The 21,785-nt window shown below is 35.3% G+C and overlaps 1 protein-coding gene across 7 annotated transcripts in view; it reads right to left on the bottom strand.

Moving 5' to 3' along the window:
- Positions 1-1,233: 1,233 nt before the first annotated feature.
- The window catches only part of LOC106053441 (glycoprotein-N-acetylgalactosamine 3-beta-galactosyltransferase 1-B-like), a 46,238-nt gene continuing 25,686 nt past the window's right edge, over positions 1,234-21,785 (bottom strand). For 5 of the 7 annotated variants that reach the window (XM_056017827.1, XM_056017815.1, XM_056017834.1 and 2 more), the window contains 7 exons: positions 13,758-13,886; positions 11,990-12,116; positions 10,326-10,467; positions 9,670-9,805; positions 9,434-9,555; positions 6,184-6,442; positions 1,234-4,491 (listed from right to left, as the gene is read on the bottom strand). In XM_056017827.1, the coding sequence (XP_055873802.1) occupies positions 4,354-4,491; positions 6,184-6,442; positions 9,434-9,555; positions 9,670-9,805; positions 10,326-10,467; positions 11,990-12,116; positions 13,758-13,865 (1,032 nt within the window). In that variant the 5' untranslated portion in view covers positions 13,866-13,886 and the 3' untranslated portion in view covers positions 1,234-4,353. Of the gene's footprint in view, positions 4,492-6,183; positions 6,443-9,433; positions 9,556-9,669; positions 9,806-10,325; positions 10,468-11,989; positions 12,117-13,757; positions 13,890-14,829; positions 14,919-21,785 lie in introns of those variants that run through there. The other 2 variants (XM_056017819.1, XM_056017840.1) reach the window with 2 other exon arrangements.

Raw genomic sequence — 21,785 nt, forward strand, 5'->3', positions numbered from 1 at the left:
ATGTAGGCTTTAATTAAATCAACCATATCCACTTCACCTTTTTGCCAGGACATTTTGAAATCTTACAAAACTTGGTTTAGGGACACATTGGAATTTTGTGTATATCCTGAATTTGTGATAAATAAACTGGCGTAGACAATGGGTTAACGCTAGTTGATATAAACCGGTAATTAGAGACTTTCCGAGCTAAACATCAACAAAAAATGTCGAATAAAGGTAGATAATCTTCAAGAATGTAAGATTAGCTAAAATATTTGTTGACTATTTCCCTTATATGGTAGGTAACTGAACGACGCTGCTGTCTACTAAGATGTGTCTTGTTTATAGCTAAAGCAGGCAGACACATTTCTTACTAGATAGTCCTACACACAGAGTTGATAGAAGCTTTGTAAACAGAAACGATATTCTTACTTACAAACTATTTTGGTATTTTAAAAAATATAAAAAATATACGAACGGTGGATACTTACACGATTTCTTTATACATTTCTGGGCTTGAATTCTCACAGACTGCTTATTAAAGATTTTTCATTAGTTTTTTGTGTTGTTTTTTTTTTGGAGTTTCTGGTGTACAGATGTGTGTAGATAATCTGTGTTTTTTTTTTAAAGGCTATATGATAATTTTTTGGCGTTTTTTAACAATGTAGAATGAAAGTTTCTAATCTCCTCCGTTTAAGGTCTATTTTTTTTAAATCTTAGTTGACAACACTGAAGGTCAATTTAGCGTCCTTGACATTGCTAATTTCATCGTGAAGATCGCCAATAATATTAATGTTTTGTGTGACTTAACTGAAACAGTCAAAACTTTTTTAAATTAAAGTACCTATTCACTACTTAGGCTATATATATATTATTGTTTATTCAAACAGCACTTTTTTTTTTATTAAAATACCTTTTCACTACTTAGGCTAAATATATTAATAATTATTCGAATAGCCCCGCCTCGTAAGTAGTAATTTAATTGCTAATACCGGTAGTTAAACATTCTGACGTTTACCTTTAATGGCTGTTCGAAAACATTTTGAGAGATCGATCACGTTAACGAGGCGCATGTCCGTTCGTGGAGTGGAAGTAAGTTCCGTTGTGAGACTACTGGAACATGACCCCGCTTTTCTGCGGTTGATAAATAAAACCAGGCAGCTGCCTCAGACACTTCGTCGACAGCAAGCTCGGGGTGGGGGGGGGGGGGGCAATCATCAGGATTATAATTCATTCAATGACTCAACAATGAACCAGAGTTGGCTAGAACATTTTATTAATTTTCAATCAACAAAACAACAAGATATTCAATCAGTTCAATCGGCATACATCAAAATAGTGAATTGATTTGTGCTCAATTAACATAATACTAAACATGAATAATACTAAACATGAACAATACTAAACATGAACAATTCTATCTTTTCACACTAATTGGCGTCCATGTGAAACTCTTCTAACTTCTAGTCTAGTAACCACTAATATTTATTTCATGTCTTATACAATGTGTTACCCAAACGTGGTCAAAACGTCCTGTATATCTCCTTAATGTGGCAGGGTTTCCTGTATATATGTTATAAGATATTATAGTGACATTGATACTAGACCCTTTAACCTTTTTTAAATCAAAATGTTACACATTTTATAGCATAATGAAAATAAAAATAAATAGGGCAGAACCGGGCATCGAACGTTGAATGAAGGAAATGTATTTACAAATATGACATTTCATAACATTTTTTTGTGTATGCACGTTTCAATAATGGTGAATAACTTAACTCTTTCTCTCCGTAATTATTTACCACATTCTGGTGGAATCAACGTTGGTATCGTCAGTTAGGAGAGAAAGAGTTAACACAAAATGTATAAAACGGATATTAATTCAGTTCAAAGGATGTCTGGTCTTGATTATGTACACATTCTAGTTAGTATCACATAATCAAATGCAACTGGGCTAAATAAGAAAACTGATACGATGAAATTAATTAAAAAAACTAAAGGAAACTATATTGGCAATGAAACTTGCCTACAATGTAACATGACATCATTTCTACAGGTATGTCATGAGACGGGAATGTTGTCATCATTCAATACATCAATGTCTTGTCCAGTAATGCTGTTTGATTGACAGGTTGTAGAATGAAGCCCAAGGTGGAGTTACAATGGTACAAATCAATAAATAGGTCACCATGCAGGTTAATGTACAACGGGACGCTCCATCGAACTGAAGCTACAATGCTGTTTACATGTACAAGTGGTTCTCAACTAAATAAATTAGATCACAGAGTTTGTTTTAGGTACAACCTCATCTAAATTAGAAAGACAAATAAAAAAGTAAAACAGTTTATAGTGAAGTGTATCTGAGATGAACTCCAAATGGTAACAAGACTGGAAGGATCAGTCCTCCCGTAGAGCCTTGGCGAGAAACTCTGCTGTTAGGCGTAGAGCCTTTAAGCTCCAATACGGGTCAAGTGACTCTGCAGACAAACTAAGTGAAGTGTATCAGGACCCAGACTAAAGTATGGGGCCCTCTGCCAACTCATGACAAAAACCTTGAAATAAGAATACAAGATGCCTTTTTTAAAAAAGCCTGAAGGGGTCCCCGCATCTGTAGTGACCCAGAGTCCTATTTGTCCCCCTTCCCCCGGCCTGAGTGTATATACAAAGGCGGAACGTTGTCAGGAGTATAGCGGAAGGGAAAATTACAAACGCATTGCGCATATATTGTTTGGTACTTTATTGAGCTAACTGACCCTTCAACTTAAAAAGCTTTATCCAGCCCATCCCCCAGCCACACACACATACACATACGATATTTTATCCCCCTTTCAAAGTGATTCGACCAAAGCTCTAGCCCGAGGTGCTGCCCATGTCACTTGGTTGTTGTAGTAACGTTGTAAGCTCATCAACAAAAACAGAAGCAGGAAATAATCCTCAACATTGACAGACGTCTCAACTACATAAAAACTAATGCCGTAAAACGAATTGCATAAAGAACGAATACAATACATGATATGATTCAGAGGCAGCCTTGGAGGGTGGCGAGTGGGGCAACCACCCAGACCCCCTGCCTTAGGGGTGCCCCCGCGCTAAAGAGAATCTCTTGTCATCATCATTGAGTCAGCCCATCATACAAATATTCGTGGCCCTAATATGACACTCGCCCAGGGCACCGCCTCTGGATCATGAAGTATATTACGTCAATAATCAAACATAATGACAGATTACGTTGGGCAGGCCACTTCTAAGAACAGTAAAGTTTGAAACAAAATGGATTAGTGCAAAGCAACCAACAAACAGGAGGACACGTGTTCTTATCTTGTTGCCAACTCGAAAAGCGTTGGAGAGAAAAAGAAACACAGATAGTTTATGTAGTACTACCTAAGAGCAATATTCAATCCAAACAAAAATCTATGCAACTAATAAGTACAATTATTTTGATCTACTGTGGTGTGCATAATCCCAGGTGTTTATAGTATACAAAAATATCTATAAGATACCCAGGTAAATTCGAAGTGTTTCCGTGGCCCACGGTTTTTAATATATTACAAACAAAAATATCAAAGTATTGAAATAGAAGATGCTAGGGGGAAAAAACCTAGCATTAGAAAAATGTATCTTCCAAACGTTACTTTCCCTATGAAAACACGCGGGAGATTCAAAAGAGTAGCATTACCTCCCTGTCTGCCTATAAAATGGCTATGAAGGTTGGTCGTTGATTGCTCTATTATTGGATTTAATGTTAGGCATAGAACACTACAGATGGAAACTTTGACAATACCTTGAGATCCAATTGACATTATTACAGTATTAAATAACAAAAAAGAAGAGAACGCAATATGAAGAAATATGGGGAACTAAGGTAAAAAAAAATGTCAGGGACCTGAATTGAAAGATCACCGTTGCAAACTAAACTAAACTAACTTTGTGCTACAAGCAAAACAACCGAATTTCATTTTGCATTGCTAAAATTACACAAAAAGTATCATATAACTTTTTAAAATACATAACTTATCAACAAATTCTATTTTCTTTACACTAGAAATACCAAAACATTTATAGTTACATAGATGTAAATCTTCAAAAGTATAATTTAAAAACAAAATGACTACAAGATCAAGCGTGTTTATATAGTTCACTGACTTACACACACCCATTCATAAATTATTAAAAATTGTATATAGGTTAGCAACAAATAAGGATTTACTATGTAGTACTAAGCTATAATTAGTCATTCAAAGGTCAAGAGTAGGCACTAGCAGAATACTGCTCCTGTTAATGTGTTAAAAAATACAAAAAAAGCAAAGGACTTATATGATAAGCTGTTCATCTTGTTACAAACTTATGCTGTCTTGTAACAGCTTAGTTACAAAGTTAGGATGTCTTGTTACAGTTGGATATCACTGAGTTATGGCCGTAGGGTCTCATGTGGTACAGGTAAAAGTCCAACACTCGCATCTCATCAGGTGGGACGTAGTGAAAACTCACAGCATATTTACTCACTCCATAGCCCTAGAAGTTGAATAAGATATAAAGTATTGCTGTATCAAATAATAGTCTAAAAGTCAATTAACACAAGGGGAAGAATCACAATATTACAGAATGTATGAAGACATGTCTTAACTCTTTTTCTCCGTAAGTATTTTTCCACATTTTGAAGGAATTTTACATTTGCTTATTAATATTTCACTACCCCTGTTATGATTGGGCTTCAATAGCTTTGTCGTTGGTTTTCAGAAAATGTTGTATTTGGTATAGAATTAAAGGGAAATGCATGCTTTTTTTATATAATTCAAAGCCAAGTTTAAAAAATTAAACATTAAATTAATTAAATGAGGTCAAAATCAACGATGGTACCGTCCATTAGGAGAGAACGAGTTAATGAAATGAATATAGTGTAAGTTTATATTAGATAAAATAGGTTGATAGTCTCCTGGTTATTCCTTACGAACAAGGTGTGAGAAAAAGGTGAGATTTTTTCCTTAGATTCATACAATTGGTTTTATGGTACCTAAAATACCAAAGGCCTAATTTAGTCCTGATGTGGCTGAACTACTAGTCCAAATTTTCCACTAGTCATCTGAACCCTCCAGTATAATAACTAAGAACTCAGAAGAAGATCATAATTGTCCAGCAGTAACGAATTTAGTAACATCAAAGAGCTATCAAACAGCATGCAGTGACCTAAGTGTACATCAAAACATACATACAATCATAACAGGCCAGGCTCCAAAGGGCAGACTAGTAGAATCAAAGAAAAAAAGACTAAAAGGCAGACTCACAAAAAGCAGACAGATCACCACTATCATCATAACTCAGTCTGAGTAAGGGCTTGAGAGGCTCCAGTGCAAAAGCGCTGCACAAAGACCCTGCAAGGTCATGCCCGTATGTCACATTACAGGTCGAGGTCATGTCGCTTCCAGCACCCGTCGAAACGGATTCGATTCAGTCTGGGACAGTCAACAATAGTATAAGAAACGGTTTGCTCTTTCTGCCCGTAGACAACGTAAGTTGAAATTAGGCCTGATCAGAGCAGAACTAAGACAGACAAGACATGCAGACAGACAAGCAGGCAGTCATTCAGACAGACAAGCATACATCTGACAGACAGACAGACCTACAGATAGATAGATGATAGATAGATCATAGATAGATAGATAGATAGATATATAGATAGATAGATAGATAGATAGTTAGATAGATAGATAGATAGATAGATAGATAGATAGATAGATAGATAGATAGATAGATAGATAGATAGATAGATAGATAGATAGAAAGATGATAGATTAGATAGATAGATAGATAGATAGATAGATAGATAGATAGATAGATAGATAGATAGATAGATAGAAAGATGATAGATTAGATAGACAGATAGATAGATAGATAGATAGATAGATAGATAGATAGATAGATAGATAGATAGAAAGATGATAGATTAGATAGATAGATAGATAGATTCGATAGATTAGATAGATTCGATAGATTAGATAGATGAATTGATTAGATAGATAGATAAATAGATAGATAGATAGATAGATAGATAGATAGATAGATAGATAGATAGATAGATAGATAGATAGATAGATAGGTAGATAGATAGATAGATATATAGATAGATAGATAGATAGATAGATAGATAGATAGATAGATAGATAGATAGCTAGATAGATAGATAGATAGATAGATAGATAGGGCTACCTTCTGAGCTTTGCCTGCTGTGTATTTGTGGTGCCACTCGGGGTAAGTCCCCAAAAAATGCATGGAAGGCGTATGAGGGTGGAAGACAGTCCTCCCCATGTCATCCAGGGAGCGGGAGGTCGCGACGCCCAGTCTCTGCATGCACAAACCAAACTCCACATCCTCATCTCCTCCATCCTCCCTGCACAAAGTCGAGTTGACAGCCTTGGTGCCAAACCTGCGCAATGCCTCTTTACTTATAACATAGCCCCCACCTCCGCTGTGGAAACAAAAATAAAAGTTAATTATGTTTCGTAGTAGACTGGGGTTTTTTTTAAGTATTTTATCTTATCTTTTACTTTGGATCCATTTGTATGTAGTATTTACGATAGATAGTTTTTAATATAAGGTTATGAGAATCAGATCCGTGATAGAAGCCCATTTAAGGATGGAGATCTTTGAAATAAACGCATTATACATGGTCACGTTGTAGAGTTTTTGGAAAAAAAAATCCATTGTAAAAGAAATTTTGTAAAGAAATAGAATCGTAGTAGGCCATTTCTATGCTATAAACAAATGTGGTCTAAAATGTTTATGTCCAATTGTGTGACTGAATTCTGCGTAAAGAACGATTTACTTGGTGACACATCAAATTTGCGAAACTATAATTCCAACGGAGTAGAAGAGTTTATCAGAAAACAACTCTTCTAGCTGGCGTTTGTCAACACATTTGTCAGTTGGAGGTTTGAACTCCGTCGAGTTGATCTTCTGTTGCAAAGTGTAACATATTTGTTTTTATTTTGTAATCTTTCCTTAGAATGAGTACAAATCCATTCGATGCTCTCTGGTAAGCTCTACGCTTTCATCCAATGACTGAGGAGTGAATAACAAACACCATCTATATCTACGACAACTTTAAGGGCCTACGAGATTAAGGAACTATGACAAACACTGAAATTTGTTTCATTGACAAATGGTTTACATGACACTAACATATTATCAATATTCTGCTCGCATGTTTAATTTTCACAAAAAAAAATATATCTTCTGGAGACTAACATTGTAGATCTTTCTTTTTATTGGTTTATTACCGAAAATAAATTTCCAAATGGTAGATCCTTAGGGGCTTTTCTCTTGCCTAGCCTAGTGTTTTAGCAATCAGGTTCCGTTACCTGTTTTTATTGGTAGTCTAAGTAGCTATTCGGTTGTTTAAATTTAAAACTAAATGGCCAAACCATTTCCTTATTTGAAATGTCGAATTTTTGTTCTACTTTTTACTTAGATATTACTTTTTTACTTAGGTATTACTTTTTACTTAGATATTACTTTTTTACTTAGATATTACTTTTTTACTTAGATATTACTTTTTTACTTAGGTATTACTTTTTTACTTAGGTATTACTTTTTTACTTAGGTATTACTTTTTTTTTTACTTTGATTACTTTTTACTTAGGTATTACTTTTTTACGTAGATATTACTTTTTTATTTAGATATTATGAATGATAAGTGATTATTTAGAATCTTGCAAACCTTGCCTGAATTTGATTAGTGAGGCTCATAACTGAACAGTGGATTCATATATTACATAATTAGAGTAAACCACATCTGTATTATCAAAGGTAAAAATCTCTAGTATCTATGGTAAAAATCTCTAGTATCTATGGTAAAAATCTATAGTATCTATGGTAAAAATATGTAGTATCTATGGTAAAAATCTATAGTATCAATGGTAAAAATCTCTAGTATCTATGGTAAAAATCTCTAGTATCTATGGTAAAAATCTATAGTATATATGGTAAAAATCCCTAGTACCGGGTATCTATGGTAAAAATCTTTTTTTTTTAATCTATATTATCTATGGGATAACAATCTATTATGTTATTATCAAAAGTGAAAATCTATATTATCAAAGGTAAAAATCTATATTATCAAAAGTGAAAATCTATATTATCAAAGGTAAAAATCTATATTATCAAAGGGGAAAATCTATATTATCAAAGGTGAAAATCTATATTATCAAAGGTGAAAATCTATAGTATGCATATGGTAAAGCACAAAGAGGATAAGCAAAGACATTACCAGGTGTGCCTATGCGAATCTATTTTGATCTCCCAATCAATAACAACAAAAGGTGTAGTGTATTCTATTAGAACCATTCATGTCATTGTGCGGCACACAAGCTAGACTTGCAGATAGAGCAATAAATGTCAACGACTCGTCCATGGAAACCTTCCCTTTTTATAGTGAATGCTTCCCTTTGCGATAGAGTTTTAGTGCTGCCAAAGGCGTCATTCTGTCTAGCACTCTTTAACTGAATGGGCAGATAAAAGAAAGGGAGTGTATGTAGAAGACGGCTCTATACAAGAAGATCAGAAGAACATGGATGGAGTAATGTATTTTAATTAGATAAACATCTGGATCATATTAATAGACTATAGGTCAATGTCAGTGAGCCATTTGTTGTATGTAGTAAACTTTCATTCCAGAGATGCCGTCAGTCTAAGTATTACATATTTAGTCCATCATAAATTTGTTTCCGCACTAAGATTTTATTTGCATAATCTACGAGAACAAAGCTTATGTCTGTCTGGGTGGAATCTTTTAGACGTGATTTCTCCCATTTCCTATTCTCGGTTCAAGTTGAAACTTTGCATAAATATTCATTGTCGATAATTACACATGAATCAATTAACAAATTAACCAATTAGTGAATCGATCAGTCGTAATTAATTTATTTTGTTTTATATTGAGCCAGGGACGAACATCGCCATACCATGCAGCCCGACAAAATTGATTGCCATACGACGTGAATCTATTGTTACTAGCCCTCAAAATAATATTTTAATAATGCATTGAAACTGAAAACAAGCTTGCAAAAGTGGGTTTAGATTGGCCTAATTTAGCGTATTGTATTTCTACAACCAGGTAGGCTTAGAGGCTATAGGAAATCTGAATTTGTACAAACATTTGTACGACTGCAGCCACAATTAGGGCATTTGCTCATGGAGATAGTTCACCCCTGTATTGTGCATTGTGCCAAACAAAAACATTCAAATATTGTCAATCGCCCAGATTTTATTGTTAGTCTAGAATAGTCTAGATCTATTAAAGATGAATTGCATGATCAATTCAAAATAATGTACGCAATTTCACTAAATATAAGCTTTGTTGTTGTTTTTTTTTTAAGTATTTTGTATATTTTTTTTTATTTTTTTATGTTTGCAACTAATTACAACGCACTATTTATTAAGTCTTCATGGATATACTGACCTGTAATAGCCCTGTCGGACATTGAGTTTAAATAAATGGCCGAAATAGATGGGGTCGTCAGTTCTCTTGTTAGACAGAAAGTACCGGAGGTTTTCCACGATGAGGTAGGTGTCGTCATCAGCCTGGTTGTAATTATTGCAAAACTAGATGTTAGACCCGGTCAAAGTGTCAGATATATCGTTAAGCAATCAAACAATGGACATAGTCACGTGATCAGGTCATTGAATTCAAACTACCTTCATGAACCAATCAGCTTCGTCCAAATAATGTTCATGGATATAGCGGAAGGCGGCCATTGTTTTGCCCGTCAAATGCTCTCTGCCCTCTGGAACATTCAAACTGATCGTAGGAAACTCAGGGTCACTGACAGAACTGAAAGAAATTAGATCAATATACGGCTAGGCTCTTACTAAACTGATATAGTCAAATGGAGACGATAGTATCCAATTGAAACATGGAGATAATGTATAGGTTAACAAGCAAAATATTTAAAAACCTTATGTAAATAAAATAGCTTATCTAGAGGGGAAGAACTCCGGCCTTAAAACTATATCTACCAATAAAGTACAAGTTATTTCCTTTATTCGATATCAAACAAAATAATTAATTGCTAATAATTAATAGACTGAGTATTTTTTGTTTATGTTTTGTCACAGTTAGGTACAATAAATAATTGTTTTAAGAATCAACTTGGCCGAAGAATGCGTGAGGGAGAAATAGCTTTAACAATTATTTAAGGGGACTAAACCCAACAAATTTAGTCAAGTTTCAGCTAGATCCTTGAATGGGTGTGGGAGAAATAACGTGTACAAACTTTTTACCAGACAGACGGACTGGCAGACAGACAAAGTGAGTTAATATAAGCTTTGTAAAAAAAGGGAGATAATGTCACCTGATGTAGAGGATAATGTTGCATCGTTTTCCCCAGGTTTGTTTGATCGCCAATGCCTTGTTAGCCAGATTTTTAGGGCTGGTCATGACCCATACTAGGACGCGGACTTGTTTGGCCAGCTGCTGGGCCACCGTAGTGGCCTCTAATTTAGAAAAAAAAATAATGACTTGTAAAAAAAAAAGGCTTTACTTGCCCAAGCATAAGTTCACACATCGAAAGCTATGTTCAAAAATGTTAACACTATTTGATACTGTCACGAATGACTGAACAATGTCAAGGGCGCTTGATTGACCTTCATGGTTGCCAACTAAACAAGAAGCAACGGAGCTCTATAGTTTAAACAAATTTTTCAGTGCATTCAGTTAATCTTCTAAAAAAATCTCCTTTATCACCGCTAGTTAGTTGCCCCTTTGTTTTTACATAAAATGCAAGTCTTAGCGTGAAAGTCTACTGCATTCTCCTTATTCAAATTATTTCGTGCTACAAAGAAATGAGTTTTAAAAAAGTGTAACACTGCAGTGCCAAAAAGTGACAACTAATTATCTTAAGTAATGAACTAAAGTTTCCCCTTTCAGACCTGGCGATCTATGACGCAGATGATGTTAAGGTTATCTGTTTCTATGGCCAACGGTTAACGAGCAAGGTGTCATGTGGCCAGCACAACGACCAACCGTCTTTACTATCCCCAATTAAAGTCAGGTACCCATCAGAGTTGGGTGGACTCAGGGGCACCCTAAAAATCCCAATATTCAATATCCCAGTCTTCACCGAATTTCGAACCCAGGTTCGGAAGCCAAGCACTTAGCCACTCAACCACCGCGCCCATAATTATCTTAAACCTTATACAAGCCATAGTTTGTCAACAATTCCTTCATTCTGTACCCCAGAATGGAATGGGTTGCCCGAATCAGCCAGGAAAACCAACGACTAGGCAGAGTTGATTAACATGCATGACTAGATCGGCACATGAAATTGCGTAGGATGTAATTATCTTCTTTTTTTTGAAGTAACGTCTGAAATATATAATATAAAATGCACTAAACTATATATATATATATATTTTTTTTTTTTTTGATTTGTAATGAAAATCTTCAAAAGAGAAAAAAAAAAGAGTGCTTTTTCTAAATGCGTACAAAAAGTGTGATTTGAAAAAATATCTGTTGTTAACTCTCCTCTGCTCTAGATAATACTAATATAAACCAGGTGGTGACACAGATGGGTGTAGTGCTGTGTGTGTTTAAGACTACGCAAATCGACCCAGGCCAGCGCTAGACGAGCGGTCAATCAGTACAAGCCCATTCGGCAAGGACCCGTGTTGTAAATATTACGCACGCAAGACACTGCAAATGTGGTCAAGCGACGTTCCATCCGATTCTAGAAGGCCTGTATGGGACCCTATATAAGAGCGACTGTGTCAAGAGTCAAAGACACTTCACGTGACCTCGCAATGTGACCAATACGAGGCGAAGTCAGTCCGGAGCAGGGGCTAGGTTTTTGGACTGTCAGTGTAATGTTGTTGTCAACTGTACAGTATTTGTGATGTATTTTGAAATTAAACTGTTACTGTTACTTTGGATCCCCGAGTTGTGAGGCTCTTTAAGTTCATTATGTCGTGTGGTGCAGTTTTCAGAGAGTCTGAAACGTAACAGTACATCAAGACTTACGATAGTCGTCATCTGGTCTGTACTTCAAAGAGTCGGAGCTTTCGTTCTCCTCGGGTTGGAAGGTCATCCTGACCCCTCCATAAGGCTGGTACCAGGGCGAGCTTGACGTCAAAGTGTGAACTTCTGTCTGACAAAAAGATAAAGTGTAACCAGGTGGTGACCAGTTTATCGATTCTTTTTTTTTTCCACGATTGCAATAATTATTTATTGTCACGTCACACGGACACGACAGCTATTTCAAATTAAAATTGATGGGTTTCTATATTATGCGGGGAGGAAGTTAATGGGGGGATTGCAGTTGAACTCTGATGTTGATTTAAGAGAAAAGTTATCATGGGATCCCCCACATTGATGCGCGTTCGTCCCTGGTGCCATTAGAGAATGGAATGAATTGTCAGCCAGGAAAACCAATGACTTGGCAGAGTTTAAATCATTTATTAACACGACTGACTCGATTGAATACAAAATACGTAGGACGTAATTATCTTTTTTTTTAAAGCAACGTGTGCAATAGATAAGATAAAGATAAAAAATACTGTTATAACTCCGCCATGCGCACCGACATCTAAGCTAGAAGGTGCGCACTGTGATAGACTAGACTAAAAAGGATGTCAACATTAGGAAGAGAGGAGAACGATTTCCGCCCAAGTTGAGAGCCGAAGTGAAAAGACTGTGCCTAAGATGGAGATGTTTTGTGTACCTGTGATGTCGTGTAAATAAAGATATATGTGCCTCGTTGAGTTGCCTCACTTAAGTTATTACAATACTTTTATAAATCATAGTACGCGGAGAAGCTATCGCGTTTGTTTATGCTATAAACTAGATAGTCCCGGTTTCCTTTAGAGTAAGACTGTTTTCATTAAACATCAAGTATCTAACAAACAGGTCACACATCTGCGATATTTCCTCTCATTGAATGTGTTACCTGGCTTTCAAATAAACTGAAAAGACTGCTATTGATTGCGCAAGACAAAACTTGAATGCGGCTTTTCTTTGCTACAAATTATGTCGCCTATAAAATGGTCTACCTCAGTGTTTCCCAAACTTTTTTTCCTTAACGGAACACTTCGCACATTCTGAGTATTTCGAGGAACACTTTGCTTATTTTTTTTTTTAGAGATATTAATTCACGTGGTGGCCTACTAGTTCATTATTCCGATAGTTCGTGGAGCACCTATTGAGGTCTCGAAGAATACTAGGGAGTAGGGTTCCGCGGAACAGTTCGAGAAACACTGGCCTACGTTGATTTGATGTGGGATAGATCCTTGACGCTGATTACATTGCAACTAACACTCCAGTAACTCTGTTGTCTGTTAAATGGGCTTGAGAACAGGAATACAGAGGAGATGTCACCCGAAATATTTTAAGGGCAATCCCACCCTGCAAACCCCCAGAGGGCTTACGACTAATTTTTATTTATTTTTGAAGTAACTTCTGTAATCTACAAGATAAGATCAAACTTATTAAACCCATATGGATATTTCTGTGGCCCAAACAGATAAAACTGATTCATATGGATATGTTTGCAGCCTCTAGAGATAAAACTGATTCATATGGATATTTTTGCAGCCTCTAGAGATAAAACTTATTAAACCCATATGAATACTTCTGCAATCCCCACAGGTAAAACTGAATTAAGCCACCCCCCCCCCCTTTTTTCCCCCCAGTCCTGAGATCAAACTGATATGGACATTTTTGGGGCGTTCGAACAGAGACATATTGCCCTATATAGGGCTGCTCAGTGTCATTGAATAACATGGGGGCTTACCTCTCTGACCAGTATGGACTCATCTATTACAGCTTTCCCTAAGAAAAGCACAGTGACTGACAGACCTATCACCACACCCAATAGGATATCTTTGAGCCTGGTTGCCATGACAACCAGCTTGGCCAGTTCCTGAACAAACAAAAAATCAGTCTATTATGTCTATATTGTCATTATGTAGTAACAAAAAAAAAAATTTTAAAAACTTTTTAAAAAGAATACCTCCTTTATTATAATACCTCTAATCAAGTCAGAACTTCAATGATTCTGGATCCAGAATCTAGAACGCTGATCTCAAACACGGCTTTAACAATTTTCCTATAAATTTTATAGTTGATGTCAGAAAATTACTAGCTCGTTCGCCGCACGGGAAAAAAATAATTGTTTGACCGTTATATTTTTTTTCAAATTAAAAAATGAATAAATTTAAATTTGGCTTGAGAACTGGACTTAGATCTAGAGCCAACATCATTTTGAAAGAACTATAGCGTTCTGGAATTTCCGAATGTATAAGGCTTTATTGATTCAAGAGTTTAATAAATTAATGTTCAGGGAAATTTTGAGCATCGTCTTTCAGGTTCCGTACATAGACCCTACATCAGGGGTTCTCAACTTGTGGGTCTCGACCCCCTTGGGGGTCGATTGAAGATTTGCCAGGGGTCGCCTAATACCATCGAAAATATGAATTATTTTTGTCTTTTCTTCTATTGCTGTGTGTGTGGATGGGTCGCGGCAGAGTGGGGGATTCTAAAAAGGGGTGGCCGAGCTTAAAAGGTTGAGAACCGCTGCCCTACATGAAGTTCTGACTTGTAATATGCATGCGCAAGAAAGAGCACGAGAGACAGACATAGACAACGAAGATAGAGGGAAGGAAAAAGAAAATAGATACATACGAAAAAGATTGTAGGAAAATATAAAGACAGGATCAAGAGAGAGAAATATCTCATATGCGATCAAAATGAAAACAAAAAAAAATTTTTAGAAGGCAATAGAAGAAAAAAAAAAGGGAAAGAGTGTGAACGTGAAAGAAAAAAAATCACATTACTATGATTAAAGTCAATTGCCTAATTTTTACTTTTTAGCGGCCTCCGTAAGGGGAAAAAGCCGCTATTAGGTTTGTGCAAAATGTCCGTCTGTCCGTCTGTCACACTCAGATCTCGAAAACTAGAAGAGATATGAAAAAAATTATTTCATCATTAAATGCGGCTTGAAACGTTTAGGTGCAACGGCTACTTTTGGTTTTCTAAAAGCAAACCGTTTAATTTATAAAATTAATTATGCAAGCGATTTTTTCATAAAAATACACCAATTCTAAAACAATTACGTAAATGTAAGAGAGGCAATGTTACAATATGCTAACAAAGATGCACAATTTTTGTGTATTTTCAGTATCACTAAGTCAAATATATTTTTAAAATGTACAGGAAATGTTTACAACAAATATAAATAATAGTTAAAGACGTTTTTTCTGGTCAACTAGCTGCTAAAATAAAAAGAAAACATTTCTGTTTGTTTATAAAGGCTAATAATGCATTTTGTATGTAAGTATCACGCACATTTTTTAAATGGACTTTTTATACAGCGATTTTCGTGCAGTAGCGTAACGTCGCAACATGATCAGGTGCTAAACCAATTCCTTAAACTTTTTTTCAAAATCAGATTTTATTTATTTTTTGTTTAGTGCCCCCATCCGAATAAAAGAAGATTATTTTTGTGCGTTTTGTCTGTTTGTCGGTCTGTCCGTCACGATTAGATTAAAAAAACTAGTACTCTAAAAGCTATTGAAAATCTGATTTACCCTTTAATGTTTCTCCCGTAACATCTCAATAGTTTTAGGTATCTAAAATTGATTGTTCCGGATTTTTTTGTGCAAAACTAATCAACGCCAACAAATGTTTGTTTGCTCTTCTAACTTATATTACATTCAATTTCCATGCTAAAACGTTGCAAAAACACATTATCAATAATATGTTGTTCCATTTTTTATGTAAATAGCATATTAATGCTAAACCAAAATCTCTATACTGACTTATATTTCATTAAGTGTAAAAATGTTCCGGATATTATTTTATAAAACATGAATTATGCCTAATAATTGTTTGAAATCGCATAATTTACTAATATTACACTTATATTATTTGACAATGCGTCACTATAATTTGGTTATCAATATCAAATTGTTCCGTATTTTCATCTTTAAACAAATTTTTAAACTATCGACAGTAGGTTGTTCAGGGCTTTAAAAAAAAAAGTAATTTACTAGAATTGATTACTGAAAATTACTTTTTAGACTTAATTTTCTTGCTGAAACATAACATAGAAGTTTTGTAATCGATAAAGAATGTTCCGAATTTTGTTTCTTACAAATCGTCGCCATAAATTTCCGAATTTATTTTAAAATCTACTAACGCCAAATAATAGTTTGAACTCCCTCTTCTAATTAATAAACAAATAATCTTCTCATTTACGAAATAATGTTTTTACCGATTTTTATGAAAAATATTTTAACTCACTTCTCTCTTACAGTACATTTAACTTTCTACCTAAAACATTAAAAAATCTAATTATCTTTAATATTATGTTCCGATTTTTAAGGAAAACAGAATCCAAACACCAAAGTAAGGTATGAAAATCTCTCCACATGGCTGTAGTACATCTAATTTTTATACGAGACCATCCAAAAAATTTAATTAACGGTATTACATTTATCTGAAATTCTCTTTTTCTTTTACTATTTATACAAACATCCGGAACAATCTATATATAAACTTTTCAATTGTGTTCATACCTAAAAATTTTTGCGATGTTTTAAAACGTAAAATAAAGGTTAATCAATTTTTTATAACTTTTAGTTGTTGTTCTTTTTTATATCAAGATGACGGACAGACCGACTGACAGACATAACGCAAAAACAATGCGGCTTTGATCCTCTTTAAATAAATTCTATTAGAACTCAGTGAACCAATGTCTATGAACCCTCGTTAAATATCTCGTGTAAATAAAGACATTTTTTTTATGGTACCGATACTACTACCCTATTGTGAGGTAATGGAATTTTTTTTCCACGACGTCATATCAATGGACTCTTTAAATGTAATGTTAAAAGAACGCACTCTGTGCACCAATGTCTATTAACCCTCGAAAAATTGCTCTTATTGATGAAAACATATTTTAGTCTAACTAAGTCGTGTGACGTAGTGTTTTTTTTCCTTTGACGTCATATGGAATGAATTCTTTAAATGAAATGCTAAAAGAACGCACTCGGTGCACCAATGTCTATGAACACTCGATAAATGGCTCGTATTGATGAAGGTGATTTTCAGTCTAGCTAGGCTGTGTGACGTAGTGGGGTTTTTTCCTTTGACGTCATATGGATTGAATTCTTTAAAAGAAATGCTAAAAGAACGCACTCGTGCACCAATGTCTATGAACACTCGATAAATGGCTCGTAATGATGAAGGCGATTTTTATTCTAGCTAGGCCGTGTGATGTATTGTTTTTTTTCCTTTGACGTCATATGGAATGAATTCTTTAAATGAAATGCTTAAAGAACGCACTCGGTGCACCAAAGTCTATGAACACTCGATAAATGGCTCGTATTGATGAATGCGATTTTTAGTCTAGCTAGGCCGTGTGACGTAGTGTTTTTTTTTCCTCTGACGTTATATGGAATTAATTCTTCAAATGAAATGAAAAAAGAACTCGGTATAGTAATGTTTATCTTATCTTATCTTATTAAGCCTCGTTAAGTGACGCGTTTAAAAAAGGAATGATATCTTGATTTAGATCTAATCTAGATTTTTTAAACTAGATCTAGATTTTTATTAGTGTATATCTAGATCTGGATTTATATTCTAATTAAAATTATTTTAGAGTCTAGATCTAGAATTTCTAGATCTAGTTTAGACTAAAATAGACTAGATTAAGATGTAGAATTTCAATTTCTAAACTTAAAGTGTAAAAAAAAAAGTGTAGATTTTCATTTCCAAACGTTTTGATCAATATTGCAATGTTATAATATACTAAAACTAATCTACTATTTTTTATTTAATTTTAATTTAAATTTACGGTAATTGAATCTTTGAAACATTATTAGGCCTACTTTTGACCATCAAAATTAAATCACCTCTTGAATATTATTTGCGAATATGCAGATCCGACAGGGATCCGACTTCGACGGGGGCCGCCTCTGAGTTTGTGTAACACAAACTCTCTTTGTAATCTTGTTTTTTTTTTAAACTTAGGCAAAGGCACATTGAGAAGATGACGGCTGTGCAAAATAACGCCCCCCCCCCCCAAGAAAAAAAAACTTAAAAAAAAAATTGGTTTCTAAGTAATAGGGCGACACCGAAGTGTGAGAAAAATCAGAGGCAGTAGACCAGGTATGTTGGAAATGGGCTTCATCGACCTAAGATCATCCTATCATTAAGCAAGTCCAGCTTGTAGCGGGCTAGTGTTGCCCCTGCTTCATTAAGATGTTACCAGAACAATGCCATCATTCTCGGGAGAAATTTGTACCGTTCTGGTGTAGAAAACATTAAAACTCTAGAATCGCGTTAGCGAAGACGCTTTGAAATGTCACCCGCCAGATGGAAGAATTCCTAAAAATTTCCTCTATGCTGAGCAGTGGCGTAGCTAGGGTGGGGGAGGAGGTTCAAATTTGAAAGTCCCCCCCCTGGACACCCCACTTGAGGGGTCCTCTTATTGAATGTCCTTTTTTTAAAAAAATTAAATACAATTCTCTTCTTCGCTCTACAGTTTGGACGAGCAAGAAGTAAAGGAAAGATCACTCTCTTATTCTCTTATTTCTGCTGATAGTCACCCGTCGAAAAAACAAGAGGAGAGGGAGAACAACTATTCACAAAATAGCAGGGTCGGACCGTTGTAACCAAGAAAGATCACTCTTTTTTTTTATTTCTACCTCACGTAACAAGTAATCTACTCTGTAGGAACTATCGAGGCGACAGAGAGCACGGCTCAGGAAAAATAGAGGGGGGGGGGGGGGGAACAAGTATTTTTTCACCCTTCGCTACGGATGGCTGCCTGGTCGTGCGGTTTGCGCGCTGGACTGTCCCAGCCCCCTTCGTCCTGCGGGAGATTTGGACTAGGAAGTAAACTATCGTTAACTCTGAAGGAACATTCGAAACATGTAAACCATTTTACAAACAAACATTTTACAAACACTAAATAGCAGGGCCGGATTTAACAATTGTGGGGCCCTATACGAAACGGATTTCGCGGGGCTAATTTTGGGTAGCGAAGCGGATAATAATTGAAATTTAAGAGTTTGTATTAGAAAATAAATTCGTCTATGCATTTTATTCATTCTTTACTACGTACAGAATTACTTTACGAGCCTTGCGTGTAGCAAAGTCTAGAGTATATCATAATAATTCTGTTTCCTACATAGATCACGCTCAATAGCAAGAATTACCAAATGTTTTGATCTATCTTTGACAATTGTTGACCTCAAGTAATTCTTCATTAGTTTTAAATCTGTTTTAAGTTATAATATGGTTTAATATAATAATTTATACACCTAGAATTAGCTCGGGTCCTATGAAAGTGTGGGGCCCGATTTGGTCGCATAGGTTGCAGGCCGGCCCTACAAAATAGCGGCGTTTGCCACTGCCATGTAAGCTTGCTATTCACGTGGAGTCAAAAATGCTAGACAGCATTGATCTAGATGGACGACGTGAGGCGATATGAATTGAGATTTGTCATTAGTGCTTTAATAATAGTAATAATAATAATAATAACATTACAAAGACAGTTTGTGTGGAAACACTAACTCAAAATCGGCCCCTGAAGTGGTCCACCCAGGCAGGCATATTTTCAGAAAGAACATCCAAATGAAATTATATCAAAAGACAAATGAAAGATAAGAATGGAGAAAGAAGGTTGACAGATCTTGTGTAATGCCCCAACGGTCCAGCAGATCAAAGGATAGGTGAAAGTGAATGTAAAGTTAGATGTAAACCTGGCCTAACTAGTTCCCCTTTCAGACCTTGTTCATCTGTTTTTGTGGCCTATGGTTAACGAGAGTGTCATGTAGCCAGCACAACAACCAACCGCCTTTACTTTTCCCCAACTAATGTCAGGTACCCATTAGAGCTAGGTGGGCTCAGAGGTGCCCAAAGATTCCGAAGTTGAAAATCCCAGTCTTCCCGGTTCGGAAGCCGCTCACCTTTTATATAGCGCTACTTTCATGCTTATAGCATGCTCAGAGCGCTTTTGGTCCTATCTCATTTGTGTACCAATTGGGGGAGGGGGGTATCTAGGAGTTGGTCCAACCAGTAAACACAACTCTGCCCGAGTCGGGTGTCGAACCTCGAGCCCTCTTCTAGGTAGCCAAGCCATGTTCAAGCGCACTTGGACTCTCGACCACGCTTCCCACCAAAATTGATCTAATTATTTTGAAAAGGCTCAATTTCTTATTCGAATGCTTAAGAAATAGGCTAATATAAGCGTAATAAAATAAAAAAGATAAGAAAATGCTGTTTACATGATTACATTTCCTTTAAAATTATCTCTAACTTATAATGCATACTAAATAGATTTTTTCTCTTTAAAAAAATAATAAACATTTGTTCGTGTGTAAATATAGTACTTAGTATAACAGAACTTACATAACTTAACAGTACAAATATAAAAACAAAAATTTTTGACAAAATCGTTTGCATAAATGTTTTTGAGTGTTTAATAGTTAATAGTTGTAAAAGTGGTGCATTTTTATGAAAAAACTGCTTGCATAAGTGATTTAAAAAATGAGATTTTTCGCTTTCAGAAAAGAATAAAGTAGCCGTTGAATCAGAACTTTGAATGGTCTAAAATATTGTGAAGTCGGATTTTCACTATCTTTTCTAGTTTACGAGATCTAAACGGGACGGACGGACAGACGGACAGACATTTCACACAAAACTAATATCGTCTTTTCCCCTTTCGGGGGCGCTAATAAGGCTTGTCTTCGAGTCCGAAGATTAATGAGGAGTGCAGTATTTCCCGTGGCTACACAATTCTAGCTGTGACCTACATATTACTAGACCTTACTAGATTTTTCTAAGGCTTTTGACAAAGTACACCACCATAGTTTGCTTAAAAAATTAAAATATTTCGGCATTAATGGTTCACTGCATCAGTGGATTAAAGATTTTCTGATAGGGAGAGAACAAACTGTAATAATAAATGGCTCTAAATCAACACCGATAACAGTAAACTCAGGTGTACCACAAGGAACAGTATTGGGTCCACTACTATTTTTAATTTACATAAATGATTTACCAAATTGCATTACTTCAGGAACAAAAGTCAGATTATTTGCAGACGATTGCATAATATATAGAACAATAAAAACAACACAGGACACAGATATTTTACAACGAGAATTAGATGAATTACAGAAATGGGAATCAATTTTGGAGCATGTCTTTCCACCCAGAAAAATGTCAGTTGTTAAGAGTAACAAAAAAAAAAACTAAAACAAATTAATTCCACTTATCTTATTCATGGCAAACCAGTAACACAGACTAAAAACGCAAAATACCTAGGTGTTATAATAAATGAAAAACTGTCATGGAATCCACATATTGATGAAACTACAAAAAATCAAACAAAGCATTAGGATTTATTAAAAGAAATTTCTATAAATCAAATAAGAACATACAACTAAAATGTTATTTAACCTTGGTTAGGCCAATAATAGAATATGCATCCTCCGTTTGGGACCCCTCAACTCAAGAAAACATTAAAAAACTGGAACAGACACAAAATAGAGCAGTGAGATTCATAACAAACGAATATTCACATTTGACTAGAGCAGTGGTTCCCAAACTTTTTTGGCTCGTAGACCCCATGTCATGTTTTTCAGAATTCGGTAGACCCCCTGGTTAGCTAATATTGCTGAATTGTATTTTTTCTGATTTATGAACTTCCAATGTGCTTTCTTTTTTCAATGATTTCTAACGTATTTAAGGTGAAGACTGAAAAAGTAATAACAATTAACCACATGCATGGCTTAGCTATGAAGGGGGT

Source organism: Biomphalaria glabrata, chromosome 1 (assembly GCF_947242115.1).
Source record: "Biomphalaria glabrata chromosome 1, xgBioGlab47.1, whole genome shotgun sequence".
NCBI lineage: Eukaryota > Metazoa > Mollusca > Gastropoda > Planorbidae > Biomphalaria > Biomphalaria glabrata.